This window comes from Gymnodraco acuticeps, unplaced genomic scaffold (genome assembly GCF_902827175.1).
Source record: "Gymnodraco acuticeps unplaced genomic scaffold, fGymAcu1.1, whole genome shotgun sequence".
Classification (NCBI taxonomy): domain Eukaryota; kingdom Metazoa; phylum Chordata; class Actinopteri; order Perciformes; family Bathydraconidae; genus Gymnodraco; species Gymnodraco acuticeps.
The window spans coordinates 17,956-42,733 of NW_022990020.1; the positions used below are offsets into that span (position 1 = coordinate 17,956).

Sequence of the window (24,778 nt, forward strand, 5' to 3'; positions counted from 1 at the left end):
TAACAAAAAAGCAACTTTTAATAAAAACAAGCACACAGAATACACACTAACACCCGAATATCAAAACAAGATTGAAGGCCATCAGTTTCCTCAGCGAGAGTTGATAAAAAAATCAAAGTGCCGATTTAAAACTTAAAATGGGGTTAAGGTTAAGGACATGCGGAGAACACATTCTAAAATAAATATTAATGCATGCGTTTATATAACACGTGTTACTTGTTTTTATTTGTTCACACGTCATGATTTAGAACTCGGCCCAGGGCAGCGTGTTGGGGGTCCTGAAGCTCGGACCCAGGTTGTTGGTCGGCTTCATCTCAAATCTGCAGACACAAAGAACGTACTAAAACATAATGCATGCCATTTGGGAAATACTGAAGCACTCTTTCAAGGAGGTGCACAGGATAATGAAGGCCCGAGTGTATAAGATAGAACAACCCAGTCTCACGGCATTTCGAGTTAAGGCCCGGACACACCAAACTGACACCAAAGAACTGACAGACGGACCCCGACTGTTGCGTCGCCTCGCGTCTTGGCCATGTGTCGCACTGGAACTCACCGCACACACTTCAGCCGACGGCCAAGAAGCACGTACGAACTGCGCATGCGTGAGTGGCAATAACTCTCCTTACCAGCAGGCGGCGGTAGTGTGTATTCGTCATTCAAAAGAGGCAACAACCTGAAGACAGACTGCGTGATAACCGAGAGAAGAAGAACAGACTGCGTGATATAAACAAACAACAAATAGCGTGCGTTCCATTTTCACTCTCGTCCATTAGACTGTTTCACATAACGACGTATCGAAAACATGTTTAGTGCGGTCCTGGAAAATGAAAAATAATAGCCGTCTGTGTGTGCCTTCTTCACTTCCGTTTCGCTTCTCATGCACTGATTCGCTAAGCTGAACAGCCAATCAGAGTGATTTATTTTGCCGACAGCCGGAAGGTGTCGGCACGGCCGAAAAGACACGACGGGGCGGGACACCAATCTGAGTCGGGCGACAGGACGCTCATCGACGGCCAGACATCTATCGACGGCCGAAATCGGCTTGGTGTGTAAGGACCTTAAGGCACGGACACACCAGGCCGATTATCGGCGTCGGTGGGCGTCAGGCCGACGATGAGCGTCGACACGCCCTACTCAGATTGGTGTCCCGCCCCGTCGTGTCTTTTCGGCCGTGCCGACGCCTTCCGCTAGGCTGTCGGCAACAGAAATCACTCTGATTGGCTGTTCAGCTAGCGAATCAGTGCATGAGAAGCGAAACGGAAGTGAGGGACCCAAACAAACGATTAGGAAGGCAAATCTGAGATGTCATTGAACTCCAGCTCTCGACACAGGTTCGGGAAAGCCCCGTGAGCTTCTCGCTGTAGAGGGAAGATGGAACGCTATTTGTTGCTTGTTTATATCACGCAGTCTGTTCTTCTTCTCTCGGTTATCACGCAGTCTGTCTTCCGGTTGTTGCCTCTTTTGAATGACGAATACACACTACCGCCGCCTGCTGGTAAGGACAGTTATTGCCACTCGTGCTTCTTGGCCGTCGGCTGAAGTCTTTGCGGTGTGTTCCAGTGCGACACAGGAGACGCAACAGGCGGGTCCGTCTGAGTCAGTTCTTTGGTGTCAGCTTGGTGTTCCCGGGCCTTTATAGTCACGACATGTAATCTATTGATTCGTGTTCACCAACACGATTTCTCCCTTTGTTTAGTTTCACACAGAACGATTTTAAAAGCAATGTATTTCTATTGGTAGTGTGTTTCGTGCCTGCAGCACGTCTTTTTGTCCGGTCGTGGAAGACCGGCAGCTGTGTGGTTCATAAAAACATGTTCTTACTCAATATCAAGCCACAATTATTGTTTTTATTTTAAATCGACTTTTTTTTGCCGTCCGTGAGGAAAATAAATGTTTTACTTCCAAAAGTCCTGAATTCTTGGGGATTTAGCTTCGAAAGCGACGATTTCTTCTACGCTTGACCGCTTTTGTTTGTAAGTTCTTTAAAATTGTTGCACAAAACGATGGATAATGTGAGTTTTTTTAAGTTGTACTATTATCCTGTCAAAGCTCAAACACTCGTTGCTATTTTCTGGTAATTTATGGCTCTGTAAAATCAGGGTTTCCTACATTTTAGGGCAAGTTAGATTAAATAATGTTCTGTAATGCCGTCCAATCAGGACCTACGTTAGTGCATTTTTAAAGATGTTACAACGCAATGTCAAAACACACTCATTCAAATCTACTTGCCATGTTTTAGGAATTAACACATGTTAACTGTACTAAGAAGTAAGGTGAAAGAATATCTTTACACTTGACTATCTTTAACGACTGTCTCCAGACAGGAACATCTGTACTTTTGGAAATGATAACGTCTCTCTTTTCTCAGTAAATGTTGACTTTACAAACCCTGATGAAGTAACCAATGAGAGACAGAAGACAGGGGATACTGTGCACTATTTAAAAAGTAGAGTTTGATTGTTAATGATGACGTTTTTAAGCTGAATCAGAGCACTTACTGATGATCTATCACCGTGTTCACCCCCCACACAAATGGAGGCGCCGCGTCATCGACCTCTGCAAGAAACAAAGAAAATAAAACCGTGTTACCTTCAGACAAATGTTCAGAGTGTGCAAGGGGAGAAGATCAGGTTACATATTGTGCATCTCAAGCCCCTTAGGGTCACTTTAGAAACACATGCATGTTTCATAAGAAGCAGGCGCCTGCAACATTTATACCAAAAAGGAAATTCAGCTGTTGTGCAGATTAGTTAATGACTATAGTACATTTAAATTGTAGTAGTTTGGTGTATTCTAACTTATGTCCTTGTATTTCATTGCTTTCTATTAACCCTCTGGAGCGGGGGGTAGCCAACACGGTGCCCACGGGCACTTAGTCGCCCGCAGGGGCAACGTGAGTCGCCCACGGGGCATGTTCTAAAAATAGCTCGCCAAGCAAATCCAAAATGTAAAAAATACACAAAACAAAAAAGGAAATGTAATTAAAAGAATCTACTCTATGCATAAACGTAAATCATAGCGATCTACTTACTACAACTCTATATCTATAGGGTTAGGGTTAACCCTGACGTTGTGAATCGCGCTGAGCTCCGTGGAGGTGTGGTTTCCTTGTTTAGCGACAGCGAAACACAGCCAAACTCATCCTGAGCACACACAAAGTCACAGTCGAAGTAAAAACTATAAGTGTGGCTTGATATTGAGTAAGAAAACGGTTGATAAACGCTGTGAGAATGGGTCTGCAGAGAGAACTGTCTGTTATCAGCCTGCAGCCAGGGAGGAGAAATCGGCAGAGCTGCCTGCACTGAGTGTGTGTGTGACGAAGTCCGTGGATTGGTTAATTTGGACCAATCAGCCTGGTCATAGCTCTGGGCGTGGCTACTGTGTTCAGACGTCACAATGTCCAGGAAGAACATGAGAAATCTCCAACGAGGTGTTTTGGAGAGTTATTTTCTGTGTTAGAGTTTTACTCGCTACAGGGTGTACTTTGAGGGTTTTGACTCTGCAGACCGTTCACATGCATAAAAACCTTCATAACACAAGGGGACGGGTGATAACCGGAAAAGCATGACATGGGACCTTTAACATTTGAAATCCGATATTCGGAAAATCTTCAAAACTCTTGTGAAAACACAAATTAACTTTTTTGGTGTTTTAGATTTGTTTACCAAAGTCTTTGGATCACAAAAGTAGTGACATATTTGAATTACACTGTATATTAATGTGTTCTTCATGTCTAAAACGAAATGTAGTAAATTCTGAGTAAAACAGCTGTCAATCGCTCTACTTTCACCACAGCAGGCTGAGATACATCAGGACAGATTCATAGATATCTTAGTCATAACCCATTTAAATACTTAATTGTCTCATGTAATTAGGACTTTTAGAGCATTCTGTTTCTCTATTTGTGTTCTTTATCTATATATATTTTTTTACATCGTGTATGAGTTTTTCAGTCTGTGGCTATACATGAGACTGTGGCTGCGTTTCACTTCGGTTAAATGGATTCCTTGCGTCCCTCACTTGCGTCGTTTCCCTGCGACTAGTCCCTCCCACCAGGGAAGCATGGAGAGACGCAAGGAAACCACGAGAAGCAGGGAAATGAGTTTTAAGAGCAATGGGACGTCCTTTCCTCCGGAGCGTCACGTGAAGCGACGTCTGTTTGTGATGACGCTGCACAGCTGATCGTCTGACGATCTTTGACCACTTTGTTGTTTAGATATACCACATATTTGTAACTAGGGATGTAAGGATACCAAAAACTCACGGTACGATATTTATCGCGATATTGAAAAATAAAGGAAAAAATGTGAATTTTCTGGTTTGTACAGCATTTTAGTAGATAGTAGTATTTTAAAGTGTCATCAATATAATAATCAGACCCTGCAATAGAATAAATCAAGTTTCACTTTAGTTGTTCAAGTAACTGAACTCTAACTCACTCACTCAGCAGCATCAAGGTTATCTTCTAGGAATATGAGCATGTCCACATTTCCAGGTAGAAGCTGGGATGTTTGGGCGTTTACAAAATCCCCTGCTGTGGAAACAACTCTCTTGCTTGGTACTGATGTTGCTGGGACAGAGAGATTTGGCCATGGGTGACAGCAGTGGGTCAAACTGTGCATTGTCTCTCCACCACTTCAACAACAATACCGTTGTTGCCAAAAAGGTGAGGCTTATTGACAGGGCGAGGTATAAACATACTATTGGTACTTGTCAATGTCTCTAGGTGTGTACATGTAGCGCTGTAAATATGATGTCCTTTTGTGTTCTGTTGTTTTATGTTCATGTTGTAACCTACTTGCTGCCATGTTGGACAGGTGTCCCTTGAAAAAGAGATCGATGATCTCAATGGGACCACCTGGTTAAATAAAGGATTTTGTCAGTCTCACGACGGTATTGAGACATCTATTTACCGCGATATATCGTTACATCCCTATTTGTAACTAAATGATACATGAATTGAAACAAAACACGGTATAAACTGAGGAGTGACTCCCGTGAGTTTCATGTATTTTCTTCACTCCGCTGGGAAACTGCTCTCATGTCAAGAAGCATCAGATCAGTGCATGCGCTGCATCGTCCAATCAGTGAGCGATACACAGTAAGGGGGCGGGGCGAGTGTCTGAGGATTTCATCGAAGGATGGTCTGGTGGTTCCTCGGTTATAGCTCCTCCATTATCGCTCCTCGCTCCTCCGGCAGAAATAAGGCCATTGGGACGGTACTCAAGATGGCGCAGACAAATCAACTTCCGGTGAGACCGAGACCGAGGAGCGAGGAAATGAAAAATAAGAGAAGTGAAACGCAGCCTAACACCTACGTCACTTCGGGGCGAAAATTACGGCGCCGCCCACTTTTGGGGGAAAACTGTCATTTGAATGGCAACAATACATTAAATCATTGGAAATCGACGATCGGGCTCGATATATGGTTAAATTAAAATCAGTAGGCGAGGCTGTAATTTCGCCAGCTGTTACTCTCACGAGCGAGGCGGAACATAATTGTGTTATCATGCCAACAAGCTGCTGCGTCGCTTATTGCTCCTCAAACATTAAAACAAATCCAGAGTTACGTGTTTCTGTACTTCCTCTAAGAAGAAAGGACAGTAACAGAAGAGCTCTGTGGCTTCAGGCTCGATCGCCGTTCAAATGACAGCGTTGTTTCCCCCAAAAGTGGGCGGGGCCGTACTTTTTGCACGGAAGTGAAGTATGTGTTACGGAACGTCCACACAGTTAAAAACGAGCAACGCGACCAACAACCAATCACATGAATCTAAAGCCCCCCTGCTTGCTAGCAATGTTAAAACGAAGTAAACTGGATATAAAATCCCCAAACAGGCGAAAACCTACCAGTTTCACCCACTGCCTCTGCCACCTCCCTCCATGCCTGGTTCCTCCGGTTTGTATCCCGGTAAATAGTTCTGGTCGTAAAGAACCGGGTGATTTGCTACCGTAATTTCTCGTTTGGAATATGAGGAAATGAACTGCGGTCTGGCTCTCCTAGCTTGCACGCAGTTTGATTGGCTAGCGCTTGTACTGTCAGATTTGCATAAACGGGATTTGATTGGCTGACGCTTCCACCTCAGCTTCAAAAGTTGAACATTGCTCAACTTTTGAATCCTGAAAATCCTGGAAATCTTCGTTTTGCTTCCCACAATGCAGTTCGGCGAAAGGTGAGGCAACGTTGGAAGATTTTTTAACGCTGCTGTGTGGACGTGCCGTTACTCTCATGTATAAGTATGGTTTTCTTGTGTTTTCTTACAACATGGTCTCTTCTTTATACTTGAGTTGGTGATTTCTTTGATAGTTAACTTTATATGTTATTAACATGTAATAGTAGGCTACAGTAATATAAATAATTATTGACAAAATGTACATTGCAGATGTTAGCCACATTGGTAAGTTAGCTAAAAAGATAGCCATATTAGACAGTTATTAGACAGGTATTAGTTAAACGTTCGTTTGTCACAAAATAAATTACACTTGTTGGACTTAGATTTGAGGGCTTGGGCTTGAGCATGATGTAATTATGTTATCTATCACATTCGCTAACCTGTCTGTCTTTAAATTCTTTAAACAGCTCTGGATGCCGGTCGACGAGGTGCTTAGCCAAGTCTGATGTGTTGGCTCCCTTGGTTTGCAGGGATCTAAAACATGTCTCACAGACGGGCCTCGTGGTGTCCGTAGGCTTGCCCTCACTGTCAGAGATATGGCTCAAATACTTCCACATTTAGCTTCTGGCGTCTTTTTTGTCAACAAGCCGAGGCGCATCGGCAGTCCCACTTGCAGCCATGCTTCTCGTTTTCTCACATGCTCTGGCAGCTAGCGCGTGCACGAGAGAGGGGAGGCACTTAGAGCGTGCTTGAGAGAGGAGGCACTTAGAACGCGCTTGAGAGGGGAGGGACTTAGAACGCGCTTGAGAGGGGAGGGACTTAGAGCGTGCTTGAGAGGGGAGGGGCTGCAGTGCAGGGAGTGGAAGCAGAGCGCTGAACACACACGGCTCTTATTAAAACAGCACTTTCTCACCGGAGTACTTTTCCCCGTCATTCTTAAAGTACCGATACTAATGAAACTGAGGAATCGTAACGTTTTTAACGGCAGGGTATTGCGGTACCTTTCAAGTATCGGTACACCGTGCAACACTAATTTATACTGCTTTTTATATATCTATTGATGTACAGCACTTTGGTCAACTCTGTTGTTTTTAAATGTGCTGTAATAAAGTTGGATCGGATGCTCATGACAGCAAATCTGGGAGAATAACGAGAAGGATTTAAAGCATTATTATATAACGGAACATTACCATGGTCCCAGTCCTCGGACATGTCGGGGTTGACCCAGGTGCTGACCTGCAGGGGGATCAGTCGGTTGGTGCTGCCGCCTGCAAACAGAGCACAATGTACTGAATGTATCTTCCAACATGAGAGTAAACTGATAATAATACATTACATTTATAAAGCGCTTTTCCTGGTGCTCAAAGCGCTTACAAGCAAGTAAAACAAAATAACAACAAAAGTAGAAAGTGCTAAGCTAGGAGGAATAAGGGCAAGGGGTTAGTTGATTAGGAGTTGAAGGCAAGAGTGAAAAGGTGAGTTTTGAGGGATTGTTGGAATGATGTGAGAGTGTTGGCGGATCTGACGTGGCTGGGGAGGGAGTTCCAGAGTGTGGGGGAGGCTGCAGCGAAGGCCCTGTCACCCCAGGTCCGGAGCTCTGTCCTGATGGGCTGCAGTAGGTTAGCTTCAGCAGACCTGAGGCGACGGGTGGGGTTGTATCGTTGGATGAGGTCACAGAGGTAGGGGGGGGGGGGGGGGGGGGGAAGGTTGTTGAGGGCTTTGAAAGTGAAAAGTAATATTTTAAAGTCAAAGCGGTGTTTGATGGGGAGCCAGTGGAGGTCATGGAGGATAGGGGTGATGTGGTCGGAGTGTCGGGTGGAGGTGAGCAAGCGGGCAGCTGAGTTTTGGACATATTGACATTTTAGTGTGAACGCAGGTGATCCAGTCGGGGTGTTATGAAGGCATGGATCAGAGTTTCAGCAGCGGTCGATGAGAGGGAGGGTCTGATGCAGGCGATGTTCTTTAAAATGGAGGAATGCGTTTTTTGTGACCTGGTTGACGTGAGGGAGGAAAGTGAGGGTGGGGTCGAGGATGATGCCAAGGTTACCGATGTGAGTGGAGGGGTTGACAATGGAGCCATCGCTGGTTGAGCGGGTAAGTGAGTTTGGGCCAATGATTATAAGTTCCGATTTGTCACAGTTAAGTTTTAGAAAATAGTTTTGCATCCAAATGTGAATGTCAGTAAGGCAGGTGCTGAGCTGGGAGTGTGTGGTTGGAGAAATTGATTTTGTTGAGAGGTAGAGCTGTGTGTCATCAGCATAACAGTGGAACTGGAGTTGGTGATGACGGAGGATTTGTCCAATTGGGAGGATGTAGATGATGAACAGAAGGGGACCAAGTACAGAAACCTGAGGGACGCCATGATTGACGGGAGCTATGGGAGATTGAGTTGTTAATGGAGATGAATTGATGTCTGTCAGAGAGACAGGATTTAAACCAGGAGAGGGCAGTACCGGTAATGCCAATGGAAGACTGGAGGCGGTTGATGAGGATGGAATGGTTGATCGTGTCAAATGCGGCTGTTAGGTCAAGGAGAATGAGAATTGAGAGGGAACCAGAGTCAGCAGAGAGGAGAATGTCGTTGGTCACCTTGAGTAGGGCAGATTCTGTGCTGTGGCGAGTACGGAAACCAGATTGAAAAGGTTCATGAAGGTTATTGCAGTCCAGATGGGATTTTAGTTGGGAGGCAACAGTTCGCTCCAGAATTTTTTACAGGAATGGGAGGTTAGCGATGGGCAACGGAGATGATCGGTGTACCAGGGGGCCGAGTGAGTGAAAGAGACATACTTGGTTTTTATTGGAACGAGTTGGTTGAGACAGGAGGAGAGAGCATTGTTGTAGGTGTTGACCAGGTCAGTAGGGGAAACATTCTGGGTGACGGTGGAGTCAGGGATGGTGTCAGCCAATAGGGAGGAGAGGGAGGGGTGTATGGACTTGATATTCCAGAATTATATGGTGCGCTTCTGCTTGATGAGGGGGGTTGTGGTTAGGATGTCCATGATGAGGGCCAGGTGATCGGAGATGGTGAGGTCATAGGTGGTCAGGTTGCTGATGGCGATGCCAGTGGTGCAGATCAGGTCCAGTTTGTGACCTGGAAGTTTTTAATTGTACGATGTGAGGGTCTAAGGACAGAGGGTGTCGTATTGTCATACTGATATTCTGTACAAACTGAGACAAATGTAACATTTGTGATATTGGGCTATATAAATAAACATTGATTGACCTTTTTTATGGGTGGGAAAATCAACATGTGTGATATTGAAACAGTTGAGTATGTCCAGGAGTTCTGAAGCGGTATTGGAGTCGTTTGAGTCGACATGAATATTGAAATCACCAAGTAACAATACAGATGGAGAGATAGAGCAAAGTTGTGTGAGGAATTCAGCAAGATCCGAGGGGAAAGCAGGGTTTGGTTTGGGGGGACGGTAAATGACTGCTGTAACCAGGGGTTTTTGACCAGACAGTTTAAATGCAAGGTGTTCAAATGAGGAGGGGCAAGGGATGTTTATTGCAATTGTTTATATTATTTCTTAGAATTGTGGCAATTCCACCTGCACGCCCATGGTGGCGTGATTTTTCAATATATGTGTATCCTGGGGGTGTTGTCTGGTTGAGGGAGAAGTATTCCTGTGGTTTTTGGCAAGTTTCTGTGATACAGAGAAAGTCCAGATTATTGTCAGTGATGAATTCATTGAGAATGAGACTCTTGTTTTTTAGAGACCGGGTGTTAAACAGAGCAAGTTTAAGATGAGGTTGAGTTTGAACAGGCTGGGGTGCTTTGGGAAGGGGGCGTAGGCAGGCAGAGTGCGTGTTGGTTGTTGTGATGATGAAATGGAGGGGGTGTGTCAGTGCACGCAGCAGACCAGATGGATGAGATGGAATGACCGGACCGGGAGTAAACAAACTTTCGCCCGGAGCTTCGGTGAATGTATTTGGGTCGTTGTAGCAGTCCATGCTCACTGATGGCGGAGATCATCGTCGGGCATGGTGGAGTGGATGTGTGCTTTAGCTGGAGTAGTTTCGCGATGGAGTATGACAGAGTTATGTCGGCCGGGAAGGATGCAGCTCACAACGAACCTCTTGAGAGGATTAATGTCAGACAGCAGGAAAGCACACATCATGGCAGGTGATCGGGGTGAGTAGCGAAGTTTCTGTTGACAATCAGTGATTTTGCAGGAATCAGTGGAATGAAGGCTAAGAGACGAAAAGAAGGAGAGCGGTCCAATGCTAGCGTTAGTATGTAGCGACCCGGTGACTGGAGGTTGGCTAGCTGTAGAGGTAGCGGTCACGGCTACTAGGGCTTTCCGCACCGGGACAGCTACAAATATTTTTTCCCACCGTAGCGGTGTTGTGCAGAGACAAGGGTGTCCAATGTTAGTGGCCAGCTGACGGCAGGGAGTTGACGAGATTGTTGACGGCCAACGACTGGAGGCTGGTAGCAAACGGGCTAGCAGGCTAGGGTCCGGTACGCAGGAAAAAGCAAATAGGTAACGGAAAACTACTTTAACAAAGTAGCGATTCAGTTGGAGCCAATATTGACAGATGTTATATATAACTAACAGATGTATACAGAAAAATCAGATCAAATATGTTCAAACACGAACTGAAAGTAGGATAGCGGTGGAGAAGCGGCGAACAAACCACGCCAGCATCCTCTCCTATCGGCAGAGTAAGTGATAACAAAGGTATCCCAACTGTAGCTGAGTACATGACAGGAGGTATGATTACCTAGAAGAGCATCAGGACGGTTTGAGGCATATGATAGCTATGTGATTAACATGATGCTCATTTCTGACGTGGAGCTAATCTGAACTAAACATTGAATACTGCTTTCTATTCCTCCATCTTGTGACTGTGTAACGGGAGTTGAATACTGCCTTCTATTCCTCCATCTTGTGACTGTGTAACGGGAGTTGAATACTGCCTTCTATTCCTCCATCTTGTGACTGTGTAACAGGAGTTGAATACTGCCTTCTATTCCTCCATCTTGTGACTGTGTAACGGGAGTTGAATACTGCCTTCTATTCCTCCATCTTGTGACTGTGTAACGGGAGTTACAATCGATAGAATACAATAGAAAGCAGTATTCAATGTTTAGTTCAGATTAGCTCCACGTCAGAAATGAGCATCATGTTAATCACATAGCAAAATTCTGACTTTTTCAGAAATCACTGTTCAGGAACTAGTTGATGCTCTGTATGTGATGACTACTTCCATTCTGGAGAGGATCACAAATACATGGATCCTGAGATTGAAGCTCAAGCCGGGGACGAGTGATTATTAACATTTTTAAGTATTCAGAAAAAGTGAGAATTTTGAGAAAAAGTGAGAATTTTGAGAGAAAAAAAGTCAGAATTTTGTGAAAGTCAAACATTTTGAGATTGTTTTTTAGAAAAAGTCAAACATTTTGAGATTGAGAAAAAGTCACAATTTGGAGAAATTTGATTTTCAGAAGAAAAAAAACATTTTTTTTAAGAAAGTCATAATTTTTAGATGGTGAAAAAGTCAGAATTTTGTGATTTTGAGAAAAAAGTCAGAATTTTGTGATTTTGAGAAAAAAGTCAGAATTTGGTGAAAAGTCAGAATTTGTGAAAAAGTCAGAATTTTGCTTTGGGATTAACCTAATGCTCATTTCTGACGTGGAGCTAATCTGAGATTGAAGCTCAAACTGGTGACGAGGGATTATTAAAAATGTTAAGTATTCAGAAAAAGTTACATTTCTGAGATTTTTGAGAAAAAGCCATATTTTTGGAGAAAAAGTCAGAATTTTTTGATGTTTGAGAAAAAAAAAAATCATATTTTTGAGATTTTTTAGAAAAAGTCATATTTTTGAGATTTTTAGAAAAAGTCATATTTTTGAGATTTTTGAGAAAAAGTTAGATTTTTAGATGATGTATATGTAACAAGGGGAAGATCCTGAATGTCCTCTTCCAACATGAGAGTCACATGATAACAAAGTTATCCCAACTGTAGCTGTGAACATGACAGGATGTGTGATTACCTAGAAGAGCATCAGGACTGTTTGAGGCATATGATAGCTATGTGATTAACATGATGATTCAGCCTCTATGGAGATAGACATCAAGCATGCTCATTTCTGACGTGGAGCTAATCTGAAGTAAACATTGAATACTGCTTTCTATTCCTCCATCTTGTGACTGTGTAACTCCCTCTCTTGGATATCAGCATGTGAAGGACACTGTTCAGGAACTAGCTGATGCTCTGTATGTGATGACTACGACCAGTTTCTCCAACAGAGCCGGTATAAAAGGAGATGTCTCACGGTCTTCAATGTCCACAGAGATGCGGTCCTCGCAGGTCTCCGTGTGGGACATCAGCTGGTTCTGAGGCACCAGGTGACGAGCGTTGTACGGGCACGTCTTCAACTCGCTCGCCAGCTTCGGGTGGTTCTACATCAGCCAGAGACAAAAGGAGATGCTGCTGTAATGGAGGCGTTTACATTTACACACAAAGCTTTACATGTCGTTATATCTTAGAACCAAAGAGCTGGGGTCGTGCTTCCTGAACATTTTCTACTGTTTTTGTTTTCAAGTTTCTTAAAACTGATGCATAATGTGTTTTTATATTTTGTTCTGGGTGGTTGTACATCAGCCAGAGAGGAGACCTGCTGCTGCTGGAACCGAGGGATTTACCTTTTTACATCCAAAGATTTCCATGTCGTAGGGCTGTGCAATTAATCGTATTTTAATCGCAATTACGATTTTGGCCTGCCTCAATTACGAAAACAACATAATCGAAAAAAACAATTATTTTGCTTTGCTAGGTTGTGACAGTGCACGGCAACATATTTGATCTAATTTATTTTTATTTATATATGTTTATTAGCTTGTGGAAGTGCGCTCAAATATTTGTTGGTATTTATTATTTTGATATTATTTATTTAAATGTATCATTTATTTTATGATTGGTTTTTCAGTTGCATTATACGTTCAGGGTGATCAACAGTTAAAAAGATACTGTTCAAATTGTTATTTGTTTTAAAGTTCAATAAATGGAATAATCGTATTTAATAATCGTGATATCAATTATTGACCAAAATAATCGTAATTATGATTTATGCCATAATCGCACAGCCCTACCATGTCGTTATATCAAAGAAATCAAAGAGCTAAATCTTGGCATTGTGCTTCTGAAGCGGCGACTTCCTTAAAAAGGTAGGTAGGTCATTTTGGAGAAACCAGCTAGAGTTCGCTAGAATTTGAAAATACACATCCGAAACAAATCTGCCACTTCCTCACAGAGCCCCTCCCCCAACACACAGGAACGCGCACATGACCAATGAGGGCACGAGGTGAGTTTGTGCCCAGATGGAAGGCTGACAGGCAGGTAGGCCATCCAGTTACTTTAGCCGGCTCAGATGATTGGTCGTGCTTTTTACAGCGCCACAGCTTCCACTGATGATATTTTTATATATTTATTGTCAAAGCACTTCAGATATTCATTGCCATCGGGATGTTTTGAGCATTCCATGGAATATAACAAGTGTTTCTAAAGTGAATGACCTACCCCACCGTTAACATTTGATAACGTTTTTGTGTGCAAGTTCCTTCAAAACGATGCATAATGTGTTTTTATTTTAAGTAAAGCTAAAATACTCTGTTGTTGGTAAATGAGTATTTTAAGTCTTGGCTTCTGCATTTAAGGCGACTAGATTCAAGAGGTCTTTGTAATGTTACCAATCAATGCAATATCCAATGTTCTAGCTTCTTCTACGCTTCTTTAGACTTTTAAAAGACTCCTTAGTGTAAACAACAAATGTTCAGTTCACCTTGTGCAAAAATGACGATATTTAAATGTTCTGCTGCAAAACTGTGCCGCAGCAATATTTCCGTAGATCCACGTTCTGATTATTGCACGATGGAGTGAAGCTGGGGATCGGAGATTAAAGCGTGTAGGATGCAGCAGAGCTGTTGCATCTGGGGTTTAGGTATTGTTCTGACAGCTGTGTGTTGCAAGAACTCATGCATCTGACAGCTGTGTTAGCTCTACACAAAGATCCTTTTAATGCACGAAGTACAGTGGAATCTGCCTTCATGATGCATGTAGTCTTTTCATTTAAAAAACACTATACAGCATGTCAAAATGTAAAGGTATCGAGTCGTGGTAAACCTAGGGATGGGTATCGTTAAGGTTTTAACGGGACTCTTATCGGTTCTTTTGGAGAAAATAAGGTAAACTAACTAAACAAATTGTGAACAAAGCTAACATTGATTTTTATTTAAAATTAAATAAATAATATTTCACATCAAACGAAACAACAATGTTTTAACAAATCGTATTACATAATCTGATGACAGAACTGTAAACACAGCTGAGACTTTAACAAAATAAATAACTCAGTTATAATGTAGTTAACTCCGTGTGTTGCTGCTAGCATACATAACACCTGACGTGGAAACGTTACTCGTGGACGGGGCTACAGAGCTGCTAGAAAGACGGTGGAACCCGGTGCATTCCTCCGTCTGGATGTGGAGCACTTTTGATAAATGTTTAGACAAAGTGCTCGTGTTGCCGCCCTTACATGCTAAACTCTTATTGCGCTTTAGGCAACGAGGATCGAGACGGGTAAAGTTTAACCACCTCGGAGCGCGTTCTCTCCTCCGTGTGTGTGTTGCTGCATGTAGCAGCTGCGTGTGTGTAAACTGCCCCGCCCCCTCGCAAGCAGAGATCTCGTCTCGATTGGAAAGATCGAAAATACAAAAAAATAATCATAGACGCATGTTGCAGTCTCCTTGCGTGTTAGAAACGGAGTTGGCGAAACTAAAACTGCAATATAATGTTTGTGTAGCAATAATACACATGACATATTTTTCACACGTCTCCAGCACCGATGAAAAGACCGATAACGTCGGAGCTTAACGGAACCAGGGTCTTTAATAATTCAGCCCCGGGGCCCGTTTAATGCCGGGGCTCGGTACCCATCCCGTGGTAAACCTCTGACTGGTTTCTTCCCATTATATTTGTCCACTTCTGCACATTGCACACATGTTAAACAGAAGGGAGCGTGTGCTGCGGCGCTCCTGTTCTTTCTGTCCGTGAAGAAATATGGTTGTTACTTTACTTCCCTCTCATGTCATGCATGTAATTCACACAGAGGTATAGAGGTGATCCAACAGAACGATGCTTTATGGGGATCTAGATTGTTAGCGATATGAAATCACTTATATATCGTAATAGAAATGTTGCGGTAAAAACCAATCCATAGTTTCATGTTCCTAGTTTTTGAGGCGTGCAGCTACCTTCACATACATGTTTAGGTTTTAAAAAGCGGCTTACGTTTTTTTATCTAAAAAAAACAGCAACATCCGTTATCAAAATAGCAGAAAAGGTGCTTTATGTAGATTTATCTTCAGGGCTCGACATTAAGGACTGCCCGATGGCCCGGGGCCATCTAGTATTTAGCTCGGGCAATGAAGCCTCACCTGCTGGTTGCCCGATCGGGCAATCTATTATGCCAGTATCATGCAGCTCCTGGATCAGTAATGAGTGACCCGACAGTAAAACTAAACATATCTATAACTAGTTTAGGTAGTTTGAGAGGTAATTAAAATAGCTACGTGTGATATTCTAACCTGAAGTGTGTGTTGTGTCCGCTCACCGCTGCATGTGATCATGCAGAGCTGCGTGTCGACTCGTCAGCAGCAGCTGATCTCTCTCTCCCGTCAGATTAGACTTCACTCGCGTTTATGTCCATATCGATCAGATCCAGCTAGTTCTAGCTAATGATATGACTACCTGCTTATTAAAAGACACCTACACAATAAGTGTCGCTATGCAACCGGGTGAGGTCACAAAGTATAGCGCAGCATTATGTATTTGTTTACATGCCCACCGGAACCCTGAGGCATTACCAACAGATCAACGCACAATCAACCCATACAGGACATCTCTTTCTCCACATTAAGTGTTAGACATTAGAATGGACTCTTCTTGTCTGTCACATCAGTGGCGCAACTGAAGCGCTTTAGATTTGCCGGCTTACGGGAACTCTGACGTCGCCATTTTGTGTGCTTCGCGGATGCGCTCGGCTCCTCTCGACTGCATTTTTCAGGGCCATCTGTAAATTAGCTTAGACGGCCCAAAGGGCCATCTCCCAAAATCCTTAATGTCATGCACTGATCTTATATGAAAATAAAGGATTTTTAACCATATTACCCGTCTTTACTTTAGATGCTGGTAGATCACGACAGGTTTTGATCCCTCCTCCCTGCCACTTAATTCAGGAGTTTACTTGATTGACAGAAAAAGCGACCTATCGCTTTCCAGTCTGTTAACCCAGAATGCAAAGCGATACAAAGTCAGTCAAGTGCCGGGAAAACTCAAATTAAGAGACAAACAAGAGACAAACAACCAAATGAGTGCGGGACCGAGCAAGAAGCTAAAGACAAACCACTTCCACCCAGAATGGGAGGAAGAGTATTTGTTTGTGATGTCACATTCAAAGGTTATTTGCCTTATTTGTAAAGCAAGCGTCGCTCTGCCAAAGAAAGGTAACGTGGAGAGGCATTATCGGAGTGTTCACAAGGCATAGCAGCGACTTCCCTCCGAGTAGCGAGTTGAGAAAGAGAAAGGTCATGTATTATTGCTACACAAACATTATCTCGCAGTCTTAGTGTCGCCAACTCGTTTCTAACATGCACAAAGACAAACAAATGCGTCTATGGTCGGTGTATTTTTGATCTTTCCAATCGAGACGAGATCTTTCTCTCTCCCATCTGTGTGCGAGGGGGCAGTTTACACACGCAGCTGCTACAAGCAGCAACACACGGAGGGGATGGCGGAGAGAAGCGCTCCGAGGTGTGGTTAAACTTTACCCGTCTTGAGGTGGACAATGCTCCTTGCCAAGAGAGTTTAGCATGTAAGGGCGGTAACACGAGCAATTTGTCTAAACATTTATCAAAAGTGCTCCACATCCAGACGGAGGAATGCACCGGGTTCCAGAGTTCTCGTTAGCCGGTAATTACCGGACTACGACCGGTAAAATATGCTGAAGACCGGCAAATCTAAATCTCTCCGGTCAAAGTGTCCGTTCAAAATAATTTCCTTTTAGCGCAATACCGCATCAGTTGCGCAATTTGCGCCACTGATGTGACAGACAAGAATAGTCAATTCTAATGTCTAACACGTAATGTGGAGAAAGAGATGTCCTGTGTGGGTTGATTGTGCGTTGATCTGTTGGTAATGCCTCGGGGTTCCGGTGGGCATGTAAACAAATACATAATGCTGCGCTATACTTTGTGGCCTCACCCGGTTGCATAGCGACACTTATTGTTTAGGTGTCTTTTAATAAGCAGGTAGTCATATCATTAGCTAGAACTAGCTGGATCTGATCGATATGGACATAAACGCGAGTGAAGTCTAATCTGACGGGAGAGAGAGATCAGCTGCTGCTGACGAGTCAACACGCAGCTCTGCATGATCACATGCAGCGGTGAGCGGACACAACACACACTTCAGGTTAGAATATCACGCGTAGCTATTTTAATTACCTCTCAAACTACCTAAACTAGTTATAGATGTGTTTAGTTTTACTGTCGGGTCACTCATTACTGATCCGCGAGCTGCATGATACTGACGGGCTGTCAGGAGAGGGGGAGAGTGCTCCGTTTATTATTCCCGTGTTATTATAAATTACTGAACACATTTGAATAGTTTATCTAATATAATTTGTTTAATATGGAATCATATCAATTTGTTTTAAAGCTCAATAAATAACAAAGAAGACCTTTGACCGGCACTTTTCTCATTTTGTCCGGAAGATTTAAACTTTAACGGACATGTTGACCGGCGAAAAAATATTCTAACGGGAACTCTGCCGGGTTCGACTGTCTTTCTAGCAGCTCTGTAGCCCCATCCACGAGTAACGTTTCCACGTCAGGTGTTATGTATGCCAGCAGCAACACACGGAGTTAACTCCATGATACAAACATGGGTTAATGATTAGAGGTAACTGAGTTATTTAGTTTGTTAAAGTTTCAGCTATTCTGTTTACAGTCCTGTCATCAGATTATTTAATACGATTTGTTAAAACATTGTTGTTTCTTTTGATGTGAAATATTATTCATTTACTTTAAAGGGATAGTGGAAATGGAACCTCAAATAGTTTCGTTTTAACTTATATACAAGCATAATTACGTACCAAAACAATCACACCTGATTAAAAAAATATAATAATTGCCTTACTCATGTTAGAAGCACTTTATTGCAGCTTCCCCGAAGTTTTTTAGAAACGAAATGTTCGACTCAGCCAAACCGGAAGTGACGAAAACTCAGGAAGACGATACGATAACAAACCATGGCGTCTATGCAGAATGAACGTGGAAGGGCAAATATACCAGACAAAGAAGAAGGATTGTACGAGGTATCCAGTGATGATAGCGAGTCAGAAACATCCTCTCGGCTTTCCTACGAAAATGTTGTTTTAGGAACTGAATCTGAATCCGGTTCAGTAAGCGACGATGGTGACAATATTGAGCCAGAAGATGGACCATTACGTCCTTATTTGTTCGAGCCCGAGCCCGAGGTGATGGTTCACGGCATGGGCAATGGCGAGGATGACCAGGAGCCAGATGATGCACCCCTACGCACAAATAATCTTGACTGGTAGGTCCCTAAGCATAGCTCACGCATCTTAAGATCACCTGTAGCCTTTACAAATATTAATCATTGTTAACCAGTTAAGCCCGAAGGTCCCCCCAGTGGACCCCTCCCACAGTTTTTTTTCTCTCACATGTCTCAGGGCTTCTTAACATTTATGAAACTATTAATGTTTCATACCCTTTTAAAGGTAAGAAACTCCGCTAACTGACAATAAGAACAATTGTTAACTAGAAAAAACACAAGAGTAATACCAAGCCTTTGAATTAGCATTGAGCGAAACAATGCTAACTAATGCTAACGCTTTTTTACACACAACACACGGTAGAAATGCCCTTATTACTATCTTAACTGCACAAACAAGATATACGATTTAAAGCTGAGACTCCACAGAATCCACACATGTAATGTCATCACTAATCCTAGGCTAGCCAGGCTGCCTGTCAAGTGTAGGCTGTACTCACAGTACTGTTAGTCTATCATGTCTATATGATGACTGTAGTGTACACATTCGACACTGTGTACCGGATAAATGGCGTTGTACAAAATGGTACAGGCTAATGATGCATTAAATCAACAAGAAAACATAATAAAATACTCACTTCTTATGTATTCCACTTTCAATTTGAGCTAGAGACCGAGGAATCTCGAAACAATCGTCAGTAAAATGACGGGAGCACACGACTGCCGAATTACTCGTCAGCTTCGGCTCCGTGAAGTTTGCCCGTGTTATCTGAACACATTTCACCCACTGACGACAAATGGCTGGGTTTCTTGGAAACGCATGCGTCGATACGCCATTCTCTGCATTTGCTGTCGCACTACAGCCATACAAAACACATCTATTCACCATAATAAAGGTCGGCTATTCACATGCAAATGCTATTGAATGTCCGCCATTGTTTGTGCCCGTCTTCCTTTGCTCTCGTCATCACCCGAAGATTCCCGACGATTCCCGAAGTATTTCGTTTCATTGAGAGGGCGCAGTAAAATTGAAAATAAAATGAAACTAGGCCATGAAATAAAAAAAAATTGTTTATTATGCTTATTTTTTATAAAATACATAAGTTAAACCCAAAATTCGCAGATTTCCACTATCCCTTTAAATAAAAAGCAATGTTAATTTTGTTCAAAATGTGTTTAGTTAATTCAATAATATATGTATTTTTGAATCAAGTATTCATCTTTATTGTCTTGTTAGTTTCCACATGCCTAAAACAACCTCAAGCTACATCTAAAAGTTGATGGCTAAATAAGAGCGTTTGAGAAATTGTGCAAGGCATACAGTAATAGTCCGAAAAGTCAATTAATCGTTTCATTAATCGATAGATTAATCGATTATCAAATTAGTTGTTTGTTGCAGCCCTATTATCCCATAAATAAATAAAACGTGTTATTCAGCAACCCTTGCAATTTGGGATTTTATTTTTGGTTGGTAGACCTCGGTGAGCTGGTCATTTCAAAAGTAGCTCACCAGCCAAAAAAGTGTGGGCACCCCTGCTTTACAAAATAAGTACCTACACGTCCACTTTAATGTAAATATATAGCCTGCTGCTGTCACTCACCTTCCTGCACTTTATCAGGTGGTACGGGAAGCGGCAGACCCGGATCAGGTGGTTCTTATCGAAGGGACACTGCAGGAGGGTGTCCGGATCCAGGTGTGGTTCTTTGCCAACTTTAAGATAAGATTAGATCAGATTAGCAATAGTTTAAAAGCAACAGGGTGAGGATGAAAAACAGGACGATTCACAGAAGATTAATAATAAGTCACTTTTTAAATAAGAAATGAATTAAATTAACATGTATACATATTTGGGTCGTATATACATATTAAATATATTTACATGTATGTGTGGCGGTAAAAAGTTATTGAAAGTGTTGCTTTGTCTTAAATCTGATTCCATAAATTAGGATGATGAAATGTGTAAAAAATAGGTTTAGTTTTACTTATTTCCTCGCCCTCCAGCAGCACTGCTCTCTCAGCAGCAGCCGTCCTGCACGGGTCGATCGTGGATCCGAATCTGAAGGAGGTCGCCATCTTCAGCTGAGATTCACCGGACAGCAGCTGGTCAAACTGGATGGAAGAAAACAAGGACAGGTTTCTTCTTCTGGTTTAATGGCGGTTGGCAAACAGCTATAAGGTGCACTGACAGGTTTCTAGACATAGATATATATATATATATAAACACAAGATGGCTCAAGGGGGAGTCGCCAGCGTAGCTCACCGGCGGCCATCTTACCACAGTCAACAACTACTGCTACAGCTGTTGTAAGGTGAGGGATCTGCACAAAAATACTCTTAACTCGCTGACATCTTGACTGATTTACAAACGGTTTGGTTTATTATAAACGTTATTAGCATGGCTATGATTAGAGATGTCCCAATCCGATCACGTGATTTTGCAAAAGATCGACAAAAATGACCATGTTCACGTCTTAAAGTCATCCTGAGGCCTTCGTTTTGGTTTAAAATGACACAACATCATGTATGTGTTGCTTCTTTTGGGCTTGTTTTCAGACCTGGTTGCTTATTTCTCTCAAATCTGGCAACAGAGTGGGCGCAGTGTCTAATAGTAGCAGTAAGCTAACGAGAGGCTACGTTCAGCTGGTGACTCGGGAGTCGGGACAGAGAAAATGTCAGGAGTTTGGAAGTACCGTAATTTTCGGACTATAAGCCGCGCCTTTTTTCCCCATTTTTCGACCCTGCGGCTTATATAACGGTGCGGCTAATCTATGGATTTTTACAGCTAACGGCCACTAGGGGACCTCCTAAATCTATGGATTTTACAGGTTACAGTCCACCACCTTTAACTCTATGGGCTCTATGGCCGGTCCGCGCCCCCCACCTTTAAGCGGCGGGCTCCAGCAGGAAAAGCTGGAGGCCGGAAAAGAGTGAGACAGGTAGCGCGCAAAAGTAAAAGTGGAACCGAGAGTGGTACGAGAGACAGAACGAGAGCAAGACAGACAGACATTACGAGAGCGAAACAGTTTGTGCAAAGGAAGTTTTCATGCACAAACGATCACTGCCGGTACGTGCGCTGGGAGCGCACCGTTTAAGTTTGAAAGTTGAAAAGTTTGTGTGTCTGAAACGCTATGTGATACAGTAGTTTACACAGCACAGTAGGCCTACATGTTCTGTAGCTACTATGGCACTAAATGGTAACACTTGAATACGTTATGCAAATATGCAACTTGTTTGTTGAAATGTTAATAAATGGGAGCTTCCTCAAACAGCCATCTCTTTCCCGACAATCCCCTCTGTGCACGAACCCTTGCATATGGTAATTAAACATTAAAACACCTGCGGCTTATCGTCCAGTGCGGCTTATATATGTACACATCATTCAATTTAGCTGCTGCGGCTTATATGCAGGTGCGCCTTATAGTCCGAAAATTACGGTATTATAAAATTGAAAGCGAAGGCAGTGTAACAGCCAGATGCAATGTTTGTAAGAAGGAGGTTCCGCGTGGTGGAAAGAACAGAGCTACGTTCAACACGACCAATCTAACACGCCACCTGAGAAACAAACACCACCAACAACACGAGTACACAGCGGCCACTCAGGTAACGGCACTGAAACAACCGACACTTTCAGAGGCTTTCAAAAGGAAAGAGAAACTGCCCCAGAACAGTGAAAAGGCCAAAAAAATAACAGCCAAGATAGCTGAACTCATCGCGTTGGATGAACAGCCGTTATCTGTTACCTTTTTTTTCTCTTAATGCATTGCATAAAGATCGCAGATTGTCAAAATCAAATGATCGGAATCGGGAGCAAAAAAAGGTGATCGGGACATCCCTAGTTATGATACAGGAGACAACAAGACATGTTGATAACAAACCAAACCGTTTGAAAATTGGTTGAAAATTGAGCAATCTACGGTTATTTCAATAGTGCACCATAGACATAATGTTATGAATGAGCCGCCATGTGGCAACGTCGGTCTCCATTGGCCAGCAGCGCGGGTGAGTCATCTAGTATATATATTAATGCTGTCAAAATTATCGCGTTAACGGCGGTAAATAATTTTTGAATTAATTGCGCTAAAAATATTTAACGCATTTAACGCGTGAAGAATGGCCCGCCCCATACATCCCACCAGTGGCAGCGCCAGGGTATGGCTGGGGTAGGCTACACCCATACCAAGAAATGGCTTAGCCCCACCTTGAAAAATGATGTTAAAGTAAGCAAAATAAAGTCCGCCAACTCGCGCCGAGGATTGCACAGACAGCAGCTAGTAAGATTGATTTCAGTAGCCACTTGTCTGGAAATACCGAAGACCAGAAACGGTTTTGAAAACTTTTGTCACGTAGTGATCGTCTTCTCAATAGAACATCTTTGATAATGGATAACAAGATAACGGCGTGGTGTTGTTGCAGGAAGTTCCGACGGAGAATACTTTTGCTGTAGTGCAGGGGTGCACATAACTGGTACGCAGGTTATGTGCGTAATCTGAAATGCGTACCGTCACTTGTGTCACAAAGCGCATTTGCATACCGACGTACTAGTGAAGCTTTTCCAGAAGGCGGTTAGATCACCGGACGACAGTTGGTCTCCGTGTGCACAGACAGGGCTGCTGTTAAAAAAATAGTTGTATGTATTGATTTAAATTGACATGCATCCGCTAAGAAAAATAGTCCGTTGTTACTGTTTGAACTAACGTAGCAACGGCAGGAACTGATTCGATAGCGTTTTTGAGGAGCTTTTTGATTACAGATTTGAAAACATCGTTGCTTCCTTTAAAAGTAGCACAATTCATTATGTCAAACCTTGGAAAGTATCTAGATATCCCTGCCCTAATGCCAAAGTAACTGCACACTGAATATGTGTCGCTGTCTGATGTCTATGTCTGGACCGCTGCGTAAAAAGGAGGGTTTCTGCCCGTTACTTCTCCGCTGTTTTCTTGTCGCTCTTGTCTTGTCAGTTAGTTTCAGCCAAACTGTAAACAGTTAAATCGAACGGACTTCTTTGTGCAGATGTGAGCGTCCTTAACAACGGTCAATACATCCTTGACATCGGTCTGTCTGTTCTGGATTAAAAACGTGTCAAGTGTTTTGAATTGACCAATCAGAATCGAGTATTCAACAAAGCCATGTAATAATGTTTTTTAACGGACGTTGTCTGATTATATAATCATATGCGCGGGCCGCTAGTGTGTATTGATCTCCAGACTAACAGCAGCATGAGAATAACCTGCCGAAAGTGCCGATGCTCCATGGCGGAGGCTCCGGTAGAAATTGCCGGGATTTGCGTTTTTACCCCCTTAATGTCTGACCAATGGTTGAACAGCATTTCCGAGCACATGACTTGTGTTTAAAGTTTATAGTCCGTTTGAGTTTTGCCCGTGTGAACGCAAACCGAACCTTCTGAAAAATGAAACAATGTAACAAACTGTGGTCTGGTGCATCCAGAGAGCGGACTATTAGGTGTGAACACACCCTTATATAGGCCTATACGGTCTATGGGTAAAACCGTTCAGAGGTACACGATACTAGGGCTTTTGAAGCTAGCCGCTAACTTCACATACATGTTATTAAGAGTATTCATCTGGTGGCTATATTTTCACACAGTTTAATCGTAGCAAAAGGCACATTTCTTAAAAATAAACATGAATAAAAAAGGAATAATCAAACTTTCCTGCTAAATTGCCCATGCGTTATTATTAGCCATTAGCTCCGCCTGCTAGCCAAAACTCGAAACTTCGAAATAAAGCAGATAATTAAAAGTTTAAAACTGCGACATCAACTCAATATCAGTTAAAATCTGTTTTGAATACAGTCTGTTTAAAAATGAAGAGTTGCCAAGTAAGAAATAAACATTTATGGACCTTTTTGTTGAGAGATGTTCCGAGCAGCTCCTGTAGTCACTACCCGATCTGCAGCCCTGCCTTCTCTGTAGTGCGCGCGTGCGAGATGGTCCACCATATTTGCCAACTACATACGGCAACCCAAGTAGGACACTTGACACAGTGGCTTTTGGCGAAGCACAAATAGAAAATCGAGAGAGATGAGTTATTACAACGTGACTTCACTATTATTTAACAACTCT

At 42.8% G+C, this 24,778-nt stretch overlaps 1 protein-coding gene across 1 annotated transcript; it reads right to left on the reverse strand.

The window, feature by feature from the left end:
* zgc:56699 (uncharacterized protein LOC405758 homolog) lies at positions 1-24,710 on the reverse strand. The gene is made up of 7 exons (XM_034213858.1): positions 24,558-24,710; positions 20,679-20,805; positions 20,297-20,406; positions 12,397-12,523; positions 7,304-7,381; positions 2,502-2,559; positions 1-320 (listed from the first exon to the last, which is right to left on the reverse strand). The coding sequence occupies exons 2-7, from the start codon at positions 20,767-20,769 to the stop codon at positions 245-247; spliced, it is 540 nt and encodes a 179-aa protein (XP_034069749.1). The 5' UTR covers positions 20,770-20,805; positions 24,558-24,710; the 3' UTR covers positions 1-244.
* Between the last annotated feature and the right edge of the window lie 68 nt (positions 24,711-24,778).

Excerpts from the sequence above, each read along its gene's own strand:
- zgc:56699 (XM_034213858.1), bottom strand. The coding sequence starts at position 20,769 with ATGGCGACCTCCTTCAGATTCGGATCCACGATCGACCCGTGCAGGACG. Across the intron at positions 20,407-20,678 it reads GCTGGAGGGCGAGGAAATAA|TTGGCAAAGAACCACACCTG; the intron begins GTAAAACTAAAC and ends CTTATCTTAAAG. Across the intron at positions 12,524-20,296 it reads ACCTGATAAAGTGCAGGAAG|AACCACCCGAAGCTGGCGAG; the intron begins GTGAGTGACAGC and ends TGGCTGATGTAG.